The sequence below is a fragment of the Prionailurus viverrinus genome, chromosome B3 (genome assembly GCF_022837055.1).
Source record: "Prionailurus viverrinus isolate Anna chromosome B3, UM_Priviv_1.0, whole genome shotgun sequence".
Classification (NCBI taxonomy): domain Eukaryota; kingdom Metazoa; phylum Chordata; class Mammalia; order Carnivora; family Felidae; genus Prionailurus; species Prionailurus viverrinus.
This window is the reverse complement of record NC_062566.1, coordinates 42,443,307-42,457,696: the sequence shown is the minus strand read 5'-3', so window position 1 is coordinate 42,457,696 and position 14,390 is coordinate 42,443,307. Positions and strand designations below refer to the sequence as shown.

Sequence of the window (14,390 nt, the reverse complement as noted above, 5' to 3'; positions counted from 1 at the left end):
GCCTTACCCTGTGTGCTCCCCTTTGCCCCTAATACCACTAAATCAACCACAGACACAAATCCCAGGAGGTGACCCTCTTTCTGGTGTGTGCCCAGCTGGACTGTGGTGGGACACACTCCTGCTAATTGCCCCCACACTGAACTTCTGATTACCCTCCTTTTACCACCTTCTTTTCTCCCAGCAGCTTTTGTTGACCTTGGTTTACCGCAGCAATTAACTTTAGCAGCCCAGTTGTGTTGGCTGGTTCTCGGAGTGCAGTTAACCTGACAGAGTGGAGGGGCCAGAAGGCCTCCATGGGTGGCTTTTTGGCCCCAGGTCACAGGGTTGGCCAGCTGCATGGTTGGCTATACTCTGCAAACCAGGAGTGCCCAAAACGATTTGGGAGTGTTTTCAAGATGCCTGAATTGGTGCATGTGACAGAAGCTTGTAAACTGTTAAGCACTGTATGAATATAAACCATTGTCCTTACACAGTGTCTACATGGACACAAGACACAGGTCCTAAGCAGTACCTATATTAACCCACATTCAGCCCTCAGGACCCGATAACATTTTCCAGATGATCCAGCCCACATCTGGGTCATGCTGTTCCCTTCTGAGCTGTGCGCCTTCTTGCTATCGTTGCACTAATGGCCTTAACATTCAGCCATCTTTCTAAGATATTTTAGGATTTTGTTTTAGAATTGCATGTTCTTACAAAAAGAATGTCAGGCTATGCGACTGGGTGAGGTGAGAGCTTCAGGGGGGATCCCAGGGCAAACAGCGCCCTCAGGATAGTTTCATTTTATGGTACGTACCAGGATTTAGTGCTGAATCACTGAATAACACTGCACTTTTCTAAGTACTGCCTTTTCCATTGAACACCTTCTGCTCATCAAGTTTACCCACCTGTGGACTGCCACATTCCCTTTTCTTCTGTGTATGAGTCCAACCCACGATTCTGTTGACTACAACTTCCTCTACCCACATGAACTCTTGACCTATGGGACAATGTTCTCTTTCCTCATAGATTGATTTTTAGCTATTTTAACTGTAAGAGTCATCAGCAGAGCAGATTCTAGAACATGAAGTATAATGCTGTATAGCACAGGATGTAAATTGCCACATTGTTTTAGGTTTGTTTGATGTACATCTTTACCTCAGTTTTCAAGCATGAACTTGAAAATGCCGTGTTTTCAGACACTGTCCTTAATTGCTACCCCCAGCAGCCTTAACCATTTTCTATATTTCTATAATAAATGCTTTGTCTGCCCCTTCATTCTCATGTGTGTTTTTGGCTAAGTCAACTTCACATTTGGGTTCCCAAATTTCAGAACCAACAATGTCCTTGTGTCTTCTGATGGCTTTATTCCTTTTCCTTATCACTGATGTAGCAGGTCTGATTACTTTGTAGTGTGGCTGCAGAATTCCCTCTGCCACCTGTCCCTTTGGCTGACCTGTAGGTAGGTGACAGCCCTATACTTTGCTTGCTGTCTGCAGAGAAATCTGAATCGGGCCACCCAGGAGCAGAAGCAGTTGTCTGAGAAGCTCAAAGATGAGACAGAGCAGAAGGAGCAGTTAAGGAGACTAAAGAATGAGATGGAGAATGAGCGATGGCACCTGGATAAGACCATTGAGAAACTGCAGAAGGAGGTGAGGGGTAGGGGAGGGAGAGGTGTGGGCAGAACACCACTGGGACCCAGCGCCCTTGGAGGGCCTGGTGGGAGCTAAGGAAACCTGTACTTAGTCTAAGCACAAATGTGTCAGATTCCCAGATTCACTGAAGCAGCTCTTTGGCCTTGTTGAGAATCCCAGTTAAAGGGAAACTGGTCTAGAAAATACCCTCTGGAATCTGGGCCCAGCTCCTCTCCACAATTACCCAAAGGAGCCTGGCATGTAAGTGCAGACTTCACAGGTGTTACCTGAATCACAATCTCTGTGTCTGCGTCCATCTGTTTTGTCCAGGAGCGTGAAAGACAGTTCCAAACGCCAGTAGTTGCTACTTGTCTTCTCAGCTCATCTCTGCCCCAGAGTACCCAGAAGGAGAAGGGCACAAAGCTGACTGGCTTCCCCACATTCTAGGAGCCAACAGGAGTGCCTGTCATTTTCTGATAACCTGCTATGTACCAGTCACTTTACTAGCTATTTTGTAACTAGAATTCTATACGTATTGTTTTAATTCTGACAGCAACCCTGTAGGATAGATACTGTGATTCTGGTATTTCCAACGAGGACGAGGACGCCACCGAGGCCCAGAGAGGTTTAAGTACATGTCCCAGTTATGTAGCTGGTACGTGGCAAAGCAAGGACATGACCAAGGTCTATATATCGAGCTGCAAAGGGTGTGCTTGTTCACCCCTCCATGCTGCCTCCAAGTTAGAGGTGACTGAGCCTGGACAGCCCATGACAAGGTTCTCTGCACAGTCTTTGGGGGAGGTTGTCAAAGAAAGAAGAGGAGATGTGTGTTCTGTGTTTAGATGGGACCCAGACCTAGCTCCCTGGCCCCACATGGGGCATCACAGGGTAGGCTCACATCCGTGTCACCCCTTCCAGATGGCTGACATTGTCGAGGTGTCCCGCATATCAACCCTGGAGCTCCAGAACCAGCTGGATGAGTATAAGGAGAAAAATCGCAGGGAGCTTGCAGAAATGCAAAGGCAGTTGAAGGAGAAAACCGTAGAGGCTGAAAAGTCACGTCTGACTGCCATGAAACTGCAGGATGAGGTAATGCCTGGCTGGATCAGTTCCTGGTTTACCCCTTAGTCATACTATCCTCAGAGACTGCTTTTAAACCTTTCTAGGAGAGACTTGGGGTAGATCTTAAGATGGCATTTGTGCTTGATTCTTCAGTGTTAACCCTTAGGATACATGGGGCAAATGGCATTCTAAGACACAAAGTCCTGGGGCCTCTGACATAACTTGAATGTGGCCATCTTCTTGATTAATTCAAGATTTTCTGCCTCAACTGTTTAGCTGCTATTTGTGGAGCACGAGTGGTGTACCCAGCTGTGCCCAAATGATTCCTCTGTATTAATGTTTTAATTTAATCATAGAGCAAGTATTATAGTAAACAATCACTTTTTGCCATTCATTTAGAAAATATAGACTTTCATTAGGGTGGTTGGGGTAGACAAGAGCTTCAGAACAACAATGGGTGGAGACAAAAAGAAATCCTCAGGAATTTATGAGTACTGAAATTATTAAAACATTTTTAGCTTTATATTTAGGAATAATAGAGCAAAGTAACTCAAATGTTACCTCCCTTCAGTCTTGACTCGTAAAGAACTAAGAAAAAGGGAATGTTTTTGATTATTTTAATGGAAAGCTGAAGGCTCTAAAATACAAGTACAGCGTCTGCTGATTTCTCGCTGTGCCTCTTGCCAGCTGGATGACCTTGAGCAAGTTACCCCAATTTTCTGAGCATCTCCTCTTTCCTCTTTAAAAGTATACAAAATAATGATCATTTCGTAATGAAATGAGATAACACATGAAACTATAGAGTAGAGGCTTGCATGTCCTGGACACTAATGTTAAGGTTTTTTTAAATTCCAAGACTTGCTTTTTTTTTCACAAGCAGTGCCAAGATTCCACAGGAAAACAAGACTTTCTTTAAAAAACAAACTTTTAATGTCTTTGATGATCAAAGAAATGTTACCCATGAGTCAGTGCTATAACCGTGTGAGAGAACAATGGATATTTATTACAGACCTCTAGAACACTTCTGGAAGGACCCTGATAACAGGTCCCCTCAGCTTCAGCATCATATGATACAGGACTCCACAGATCATTGAAATTAGCATAGTGACATCACAGTTCTCTTCCGCATTAAAAAAAAAAAAGTCATTTGCATTTCTATGGCAAATGGGAGGGGAGATTCAGATTATTTGGTGTCTTAACACCAACAACCACATGGTGTGCTGTTTTGATTTTGGAAAAATCACAGTGTCACAATGACCCCTGCAGAGTGCTTCCTGTTAACTCTCTGTGTAACGGTTATGGTTCAGCTAGAATCTTTGGATTGGAAGGAACTTTAGAGATCCTCTAGTTAGATGAGGCAACTGAGATCCAGAAAGATTCGTTAAGGCCAGCAGGAGACCTATATTGTTTATAAAAAAGCGGTAATTCAAAAGAGGATTTCTTAGGGTGAAAGCAAAGATGGCCCTTCCTAGATTTTTCTCTGTGGTGTAACCCTATGAGACACTGTTTCCATATAAATGGCAGAAACAGACACCTCATCATTCGGGAAGGAAACTGCAGTCAGATACCGCCCTGCATTAAGCTATGGAAACCAGTGGAATTGTTTAAAACAAAAGTGAATAAACAGGCTAGGGCCACTCTGGATCCTTGAAAAGCTTAAGCTGCACTCTTCACTGCCCCTAACCCTGTGTTTCAGTTGAGCTGAGTTAAAACTGTCCATTAACAACAAAGTGGCTTATCCTCAGGGCCACAGCACTGCCTTCTTCGCTTTAAGAGAAATAGATGTTTTACATATTTTGCCTTTGGTGTGGATCTGGGAAGTTCTGATGAAGGTAATCTTTAGAGAATTAAGACTCAGAATTCACTATTCAGTTTATTTTCTAAATCCCACTTAGCAAAGGGCAGTTCTGACTACTTAAAGGTAACACTAGTGGGTTCAAAAGTTACTTGCTTACTTGTGATTCTAGACACTATATGTATTCTCTGGTGCATATTTGTATTGAGTACTCTTAGTTTGACATAGCCCTTGCGAGACGTTAGGAGGGACATACTGGGCATTAGAAGACAGAAATGTGCTGGGCAGTGGGAAGGGTATCAAGAAAGGAGTGTGGGCTGTGCATTGGTTTGTCAGTCTTTCTGACCCTCAAACTTCTTTTCGGGTATTAATCTCATTTGATTCTCATCTTAGCTCTTAAAGGTAGGTTTTATGATAATCCCATATTACAAATAAGGAAACTGAGTCACAGAGGTTTTTTTGTAATTTAAAACTTTATTTTGGAGAGATTTAAAAACAATTTTTTTCACTGTTTATTTTTGAGAGAGAGAGAATGCAAGCAGGGGAGAGGCAGAGAGAGAGAGGGAGACACAGAATCTGAAGTAGGCTCCAGACTCTGAGCTGTCAGCACAGAACCTGACATGGGGCTCAAACCCACTGACCGTGAGATCATGATCTGAACCAAAGTTGGACATTTAACTGACTGAGCTACCCAGGTGCCCCTGGAGAGGTTTTTTGTTTTTTGTTTTTTTTTTTTTAATGCGCTATAGTATAGTATCTAAAGAATGTTCCATCATTGTTTTTCCTTGGGATGATTCTCCCCTTGTGCTCTGGTTCAGTTACCACCAAGCCAGATGAAGGTCTGTAACTGGAGAGATCTTCCTCAAGGCTATGCTGTTGTCATAGAAAGGTCCGGTGTTGCGATCAGCCTCCACGACAGGAACCCATTCCCTTAGGTCTTTCCACTGGACTTCCGAAACTAGGCCAACCTGCTGGGCTGCCCCAAAGACCATCTTTGAGGCTTCCCCAACTCTCTGTGAAAATACCCTCAAAGGATGCTGGTTTTTTTTTTTTTAATTAAATTTTTTTCTTAACGTTTATTTTTGAGAGGGAGAGAGAGAGTGCACGTGGGCACGCGTGCAATTGGGGGAGGGGCAGAGAGAGAGGGAGACAGAATCTAAAGCAGGCTCCAGGCTCTGAGGTGTCAGCACAGAGTCCAATGCGGGGCTCGAACTCACAAGATATGAGATCATGACCTGAGGCTGAAGTCAGAAGCTTAACTGACTGAGCCACCCAGGCACCCCCAAAGGATGCTCTTCTTTAACGGAGTTTGCCACTCACTGTCATATACTCTCTGAAGGAAATAAACCCCTGGTGTAGTTATTCCTAAGAGTGCTTTCACCCCAGCTCCAAGAGGGAAGGAAGTTGGAAACAAAACAGCCTTTGTCTTCACTGAATCAATCCACACAGATGTGTAAGGAACACCTACTGTGTGCTGAGGTGGCTGGTTCCCTCAGGGAGCTTCCAGAGAAGTAGAAAACATGGACAGCCCCTTGTGTATGAATCTCTTTGTGGCATGTTTTTCAAAGCCTTTAGTTCAGTGCCACCTTGTGGATGAAAAAAACACTGTAAATTATGACAGCTGATACAGGATTTTCTTCTAGAGGCAGAGGTTTTCACCTAATACTGCACATTTATATTATTAGATTTTGTGTCTGTAGGTTGTTTTGGGGTCATTAGTTCAGTTATTATTTTCCCCTGATTTTGACCCTCCACTGAGATGATGCCGGTACAGGTGGGTAATAAATTGCACTCTAGGAAGCACTTACTTACCTAGTTCAGTGACTTTCAAGTGTTTTTGGCTATGACCTATGTGGAAAGAAATAAATCTCGCATCACAACCCAGTAATAGGTACGTCCATACAAATATATGAATATCTGGCACAAAGGTTTCACAAAGCAATATCTGCTTGTACTGCTCTACTCTGATATTTTCTGTTACATTAATTTCAAGATGGTAACGAACATCTACTACATTGAATTTAGAACCCAAGGGATTACTACTTGTAGCTAGAGGAAGAGGAAACTGAGACCCAGAGGGAGTTGGAACTTGCTCAGGGTCTTCTGATCTCCAGTACGTGGGCATCCCCTGATCACCGCTGGGGTCAGCCTCTGCACTGTCCAAATGCTGTCCAGGTGCTCCTGATACAGGCCAGATAACCGCCCACTCCTTCTAGATGCGTCTGATGGAAGAAGAGTTACGGGACCACCAGAGAGCTCAAGATGAAGCACTTACAAAAAGGCAACTTCTGGAGCAGACCCTGAAGGACCTGGAGTATGAGCTGGAGGCCAAGAGTCACCTCAAAGATGACCGAAGCAGACTCGTCAAGCAGATGGAGGTCTGTAGGCCGCGTGAGTGTGAGCTGGGGCCTATGGAGGGCGAGCATGGGACACAAGAGAAGCCGTGCACACCTAAGCTTTTGGTTTTTACTTTCTGGAACAGCCAGACCTATGTGGTCATTTCTCAATTTGAGGAAGAAGCTTGTAGTTGGTAGACGCATAGGACATCAGAGCTGAAAGGAATGATGGAAACAGTGCCCTCGTTGTCTTCAAGAGGAAACAAAACAGAGCCCCAAAGAGGCCAGGTGACTTTACATAAGGGCACACAGACAGAGCATTTCCTGTTGATTGCTTTGGAGATGCTTCCCACTATAGAAGAGGTAGGACTGCTGCACATCTAAAGAGGGGCTGAGCTGTGCCTTGCACCCACACTGCCTGACTGCTGGCTCTCACTTGCCTCACCACATGGCTCCATTCCTGTTCCTGACTCTGGCCCGTTTTTTCTGACAGATGATCCACCTTGCCCAAGCTAGTGGCAAACTGTGTGGCTCAATTCTTGTTTGGATACACCGTATGTACATAACCCCAGACAGTAGGTCAGGATGTGCTCACTGGAATCGCCAGCTGGAGGTGATCAGTTCACAGGGTGAAAACACAACACGGCAGATAAGTGTGAATCAAGGACTTGAATATGAACATGAGCAGGCTACCCAGCATGACAGGAGGGACCTTAACGTCAGTCTCCCTGAGCCTGTAAAACAGAGTAATGCTCAAGAACAAAACCAGCCCCAAACCACAACAACCCCCCAACACACACACACACCCACAACTCAATGGAGTTTAGAGAGAGAAAGAGAATCAGCCCCACACCAAGGGGAGAAGTTAAAATTGTCAAGGTTTTGATAAAAGTGCTTAAGGACAGAGAGAGATAGTTTGAATTTAAAACCCATGGAATTTTTTATTTGATTTTGCAAATAAAGAGAAATAACTTTTAAAACCTCCAAGAGACTTAGTAGTGATTTTTATCTAGGGAGTGATGTTTCAACCATTAAAGATTTTATTAGATGGGCCCTTGTTAGAGGCTGGAATAACCTGGTTACAGTTCTGTTGTTCTTTTGTAGGATTGCTGTGTATTTTGCTGTTGTCCTCGTTCTGATCTCATTAGAGGGGCTCATTTTAAGGAAAGCTAAGGTCAACCTGGTTAACTAGGAAGTGATTTTTCAAGGACCTAAACAATCTGGTTAAAAGCAGGCTAAAGCCTCATCAGGCAGTGGTGTAAGAACCTTTGGTGTAGTGGCCCCCTGAATGCTCCTGGTGGGTTTTGAATTGTACAGATTTTAGGCAGGAAGAGAACCGTGTGAGGAGGTGCTTTTAGCTAAACATTGGGGTGTCATCTTCTAGATTGTTCTGACTAAAACCTTTTGCCAACTCCAGGTCTAGAGGCAGTGACATAGCTGGGCCTCACTCTCCCCTGTGCAGTGGTTTAGTTATTTCTCCATTAGTTACAGGACTAGTAGCTCTCAAGGGCCTACCTCTGTGACGCACATGGGAGGCATGTCTCCTCCCCTGATAGGCGGCTGGCAGGACTGTCTTGCTGGGACTAATATCTTTCCTGTTCCTTCGATGCATTTAGCAAGTTAATTCTCGGGATTCCAGGGCTTTCTCAACAATTGGGCGTTTTCTTTAGACTCAGAAACTCAGAGGCTGTTTTATGTAAACACAGCGCTTGTGGACCCTTGGTGATTTCTGACAAAGGCAGAACTGTCCCTGGAGGAGTCAGGAACCACTGAACAAACACGGGGCTTGGTGTGGAACCCAGCTCTCCCTTCCAGGTTGGACTTTGGGACTCTCAGCCTCCGGGGAGGGAGCTTTCTAGGTTCCCGAAAGACTTTGTTCACCAACAGGGAAGGCATTCACAGACATTTACTCATTCGCATGAGTTCTGTGAGTCTTATTTTTGGCATTTACAGAGGCGTCCATAGCTTGTCAGCCAACTTTGACAATTGCAGAGACAGTGTTTACGTACAGATGCTACAGACTCGTGTTTAAAAACTCACCATGCTAATTGCTTTTTAGCGTGCGTGGCTCTGAGTTAACCCAGACATATGACAAATTGGCTAGTGACAGGAGAAACATGTGCGCAAACCCCACAAGCAGAGTGGTTTGTGTTAGAAGCCTCTTTTTTCGTACACACAGCTACTTCGAAATGCTTTTCTCTTAGCACTCTGTGGTGTTAAATGAAGGCCCAGAGAGGAAGAAAGAGATGACAGTTCTTCTGTAATGACTGGTTTAACAGACTGGACCACCACTGTCTCTGTGTTAGTCTGGTGCAGATTTGGGACTCCACAGTGCAAAGTGCATGAGGTTCCCTAGAACAGAGAGGCAGGTGCAAAAGTATGTCGTAGACTTTACTCCTGCAAGGTTTAGGAAACCCTGAGCAGCAAAGAGAGAAAAGCATTGTCCAGAGCTTGGAATATTTAGAGAAGTATGTCTTGGATGATAGCTGAGCACACACATTCCCTTTTAACAGGTAACTTGGAGACCTTAGCCTTAGGTAGATCTTTGATTCATGAGGGGGGAAAAAGACATGAAGGAAACATGTTAAAATATCCCTAGTGCTTATGTTAGGGTTTGGGGTAATATGTATTTTAGAAATGCACAATTACATTTTACCTTATGAAAGCAATAAAACACAGTTTTTTGGGCATTGTGGGAAATAGACACGTCCTTTCCCCAAACGCTAAGGATCCCCTGCTTTGATCTTCCCTTGAGGTTTTCTTTCCACAGAGCAGTACTTGCCCTTAACCCGGGTCAGTGCAAGTTCCATTGGGCGTGTTTGTGTCTTCCTTCTTTCCTAGGACAAGGTGTCTCAGCTGGAGATGGAACTGGAAGAAGAAAGAAATAATTCGGATTTGCTGTCTGAGAGGATCACTCGGAGCAGGGAACAGGTACTGTGTGTAGTTGAATGATGAATGGATTGTCCTTCGTGAAAAAGGAAATGTGAGAAGTTAAATCCACGGATTTGGCCAGAGGAGGGAAGAAAAGTTCTTGCCCTTTGGAAACGACGGAGGACTGAGTAGTCTTCCCCATAATAAGCCACCAAGACGAAGATATAACGTATAACTTAAAGCACGCAAGGTGGAAGTTTCCAGAGTGGTTATGGGTGACAATCTACTGGCCATGATGGCCAAAGTGCTTTTAGAGCAGAGGCTCTAAGAATCATTAGTTCAACAAACAATTGCGTGAAATTTTGTGGCTGACACTGTGTTAGTGCCATGGAAAGTGAATGATGTGGTGCAGACTTTTCCTTTGAGAAGCAATAGACACACCTAGGAAGCATTCACCATCCAATAACAGTCCCTTCGAAGTGAATGCTTTTTGCAGTTTTCAAAGGGAAGGAATTCCCCTTATCTTTGATCTATCCGTACAGCAGCACCTGGAGATAGCAGGGGCAGTTCTCTCTGTCCTCACACCGTAGATAATAGAACTCATTTCCCAAACTACACTCCATGTAATCCCAAGGGTTCTGAATTTTTTTCCCATTTTTTAATTAAAAAAAAGTTTAGAGTGATCACACGTGGAACCATTATGGGACAGGATTCAAAATACGCAGTGGCAGTTTTGAAGAGAACCTGTATTCTCTAATCTCAGCCTTTCATTTACAAATGATACATGTGGCTGCCTGTAGAAACCTCTGAAGGGATGTACTCTCAGTGACAACTCAGTTGTATGCTGGGCTGAACATGGTCCTGGAGAAGCTGTACATAGACATTTGGAAAGCTCTTTGCCACTTGACTTGCTTTGGGCACCTTCTTAATTAAACAATGCAAACCAAACCTAAAAGCCTTGGATGATGCTGCGTATAATTGAGAGAAATATCTGTATAAAGGATTAAAATGAAAAATCTGAGAAAGGCAAGTTGATTTGGGCAAAATCTTCATCCAAAGCAGCACTTTCCTCAGGTCACTCAGTCTTCTACTTATCCACATGCGCCACCTTTGCCCCGCCTCAGGATGCCCAAAAACTGGAGGTGCCAGTGATTGGGGACAGTGCCATTCCAAGCTGGTAGCTCCTCTTCAGAGTCAGAGGGGAATCACTGGCTTCTTCTCCATTTGCCACTGTTTCCCTACTGACAGGCTCTTTGCAAACAAGCACAACAGTCCTGCTGTTTTGCTTCTGAGAGTGAAGAACTTGCAATCCGAGGCTCCGTCCTCCCTTCCCACTGAGCTCAGATTCAGTTCTGCCTGCGTGTTCTGTGCTGTGCTGGTAGCATCCTGCTTAGGGGGCTGGCAGCCCAACCAGCCGGAGCTGCAGAAGCTCAGAGAAGACTCTCGTGAAAATCTGAAGTCCAGATGGGGAGCCCAGCCTTGACACTTGAGCCCTCACGGGTTCTTGCTAAAGTCTGCATTTTGTTAAGTTCCTACACTGGTATAAAAGCTGCTTGGTGACATGTTCCTGCCAGCTTGGCTGAGCAGCCACATTGCCACAGGGCATTTCAGGATCTGCTGAGCATTCGTGATAACAGAAGTGGCCATGAATTTGTTTTGCTAATGCTTCTCATGATGTATGCAGGGAATGGGGGGAACGTCTGTCATCCAGTCCCTAACCAGGCAGGGAAAACAGACTTCCATACCCCATGTTTTACACCAAAACCAAAACACAGACCCAGTGACACAGAAAGTGGTTGCCTCCCTCTGCTCAGCTGATGGCCTAAAACTAAGAACACCAATCGTTTAAATCAGTTTCTTTTGGCCCCTTCTTCCTTCTCTCACCTGAGCACGGGAGGCATAGAACTGCTGGAAAGAGCACCAGACTTTGAGTCCAGGGCCTGACTCCTGCAACAGCCCCAGGGAGCTCCAGGAAAGTCCTAGCCTCTCTGAGCGCAGTCTCTAAAGTCTATGAAAGTGAGGCTGTTTGTTCAGGAGATTTCTGGAGGCTTCTCCAAATTCTAACATTGAGGTGCCATGACTGGCTGCATATAACCAACTGTCTGAGACACTCTTTAATTCCCCATCCTTCCCTGTGTCTGAGCTGCAAGTCCGAAGAGAGGGTTCCGCAGTCTCCAGCGTCTTTGTCCTGTTCATTCTGTTTTCCTCTTCTGTTTCCTTTCTGCGCCCTGCCCTCTCTGAGGTAGGGAGGGAAAGGTGAAGCCTGGTATCTGTTTTAAGCGGAAGAGTGGAGCATCATGTTCAAATTCATGTAGGAATTGCTAAAAAACAACAGCAAAACAAAACAAAACTCCTGACTTGAAGTGTTGTCTCCTGATCCAGTGCCCAGGGCCCCTCATCTGGCCTTTGCTGCCTCTGGATTCGTGAGGAAGCATAGTGCAGAGAAATGGTTGACCAAATACCTGCCTCACTGGAAAACATTTAATTCTCAGTCAATGTCAAGGTTAATCTGAGCCTTTTTTTTTCCCCCTCTCCTAAAGGCTCCAAGGAAGGGTATAGATGGTTGGATCCTGATTTCAATCTACTTACTTTAATAACGTCTAGGGCCATGTGCCTGCTGCCTTCCTGCCAGAATCAGAGAAAGGGGAAACTTCCAAAACTAAGATGCCTTCTTCTCTGCCCCCTCAAACCTATGACACCTCCTTAACAGGGACATCTCCTAAAGAACAGGAAATGGTGCTTGTCTCATATCTCCAAGCTGATTTATAACGTTAGCCCTGGACGCTCAGCAAAACTGCTATCAGGCTCTGACAAGAGAAGACTTGGGGAATTTATACTTTTTGGGTCTTGCTCTCTTTAAATTGAAAAGGAAAAGGTTACAGCTCTTACTTAAATCCTGCATTCTTACAAGCTCCCTTTCTGAATTTCGCTTCCCCCCAAACATCTCTCGTTTTTCCCCTAGTCTTTGTGGGAAGGCTTTTGTGGAAAAGCTCAGGGAAAAAAAGTTGTCCGGAAGTATCAGTAAATGGCCAACCCATTTCAGAGAATCTTAGATCTGGCAAGGAGTTCCAAGTTCCTCTCCCCAGACTTCTCGTGCAGTGCACAAGAGATCTGAGGCCTAGGGCCACCCACGATCTTGCCAATTCACACAGCCAGTTAGTTGTTAGTTGCCTTAGATCTCCTGACTCCCCAGTGTTCTATCTACCAGTGCCCGTAAGGTGTGACGGATACCTGCTGTCTGCATAAGTAGCATGTAGTGGTAACGGTGCAAAATGATCAAAAGTGGTTCCTGTCCTTGAGTGCTGTGTTTGAAGAGGTGGACCATGCCCCCAGAAATGGTAACTAACAAGACAAAGTGCAGATACTCAATGCCAAGTGTGAGATGTAGGCAGGTAATGAGGGAAAGACCATCATAGCAGGGGGACCATGGGAGTTATTAGAGGAAGGCCATCATAGCAGGGAAGACCATGGGGCTAGTTTTGAAGAAAGGGTAAGATTTAGACAAACCAAGGAGTGGGAAGGGAATCCTAGATAGAATGGATGGTGTGAACAAAGATTGGGAAGTAGGATATTTGCAGTGTTTCAAGGAGCAATGAATGGACTGCTACGGCTTGATTAGGTTTCTGGTTTCCATAAGGAAATAATAGGAGATAAATTTGGAGAGGCAGGTTGAGGGTATTGAATGGACCCTATCCTGAAGGCAGTGGGGAGCCATCGAAGGTTGTGGAGCAGACAGAGAAGCTTACATAGTATTCTAGAAGGTTAATGTGATTGGGTTGGGACAGGTGAACGGGAGACCAGGAGGAAGCTCAACTGGGCTTTTTCCAGGGACAGAAAATAGGAAAGGCAGTTTTGAGATTAAACATTCTATCCTTTACGTGTTTTTCCCCCCCTCCTCTTATGCATACATTTGACACTCAACAAGTGCTGGACACGTTATTTATGAACTCTAATAACGCCTTTTCCATACATGCTCAGGATGTTATTTTTCAGACTGATGGATTCAGGGAATCCTAATAGAAAAGTTTTTTCAAATTTTTGGATGCTTGGGTTTTGTTTTCATATGTGGCTAACAGGAAGGAGAGGGATGAATTTAGAGCTGATAAAGTGACAGCTTATTCTATAAAACAGAGGTTTCTGTTTTTGAAACCAAATACGGGTTCACCATATGCAGGAAGGTTTCTAACTTGTAAATTGAAGGAAAATTCATTTAAATAGTGGATATTTTACTGGGTTTGGTCTGTTTAAATCCAGAGAAATCCTTTTTGCTCTCTTTCCTCCAAAACCATTTACAATAGCTGTCTTTAGTGAGGATTCCCTAAGTGCTGGGTGCTGTGCCCTGTGCTGTGCATGCTTTGTCGCTGTTTCCAGGCCTTGTGAGTAAGTGGCCACCCAGGATCACGAAGCTTGTAAGAGGGGAACCTAGGATTTGGCTCCAAAGCCATTGCTTCCCACCTGTTCCCATCATCCCAGCATTAGACTAAGACTGGTAAAGACCTGCCCCCTCCCCCAAATACATTTAGGGCCTCTATTCCCAAGTGAAAGATGAAGCCATGGTATCTCTTAATACGGATGAGGGTTTATGTTCACCTGATCTTCTCTTGATTGTCCTGTGAGTCCAGAATTTACATAGTGAAAGAGGCCCAGCATTGGTTTTAAATGTGTCAGGCTGATGTTCTAGCTCACTGGGCATTGCTGTGTCATTGCTGGTGA

The 14,390-nt window shown here is 44.7% G+C and overlaps 1 protein-coding gene across 2 annotated transcripts in view; it reads left to right on the top strand.

Annotated features, from left to right (window-relative positions):
- CGNL1 (cingulin like 1) overlaps positions 1-14,390 on the top strand; it is a 201,394-nt gene that overhangs the window by 173,872 nt on the left and 13,132 nt on the right. For both annotated transcript variants that reach the window (XM_047863828.1, XM_047863827.1), the window contains exons 11-14: positions 1,479-1,631; positions 2,532-2,702; positions 6,687-6,848; positions 9,648-9,737. In XM_047863828.1, the coding sequence (XP_047719784.1) occupies positions 1,479-1,631; positions 2,532-2,702; positions 6,687-6,848; positions 9,648-9,737 (576 nt within the window). The remainder of the gene's footprint in view (positions 1-1,478; positions 1,632-2,531; positions 2,703-6,686; positions 6,849-9,647; positions 9,738-14,390) is intronic.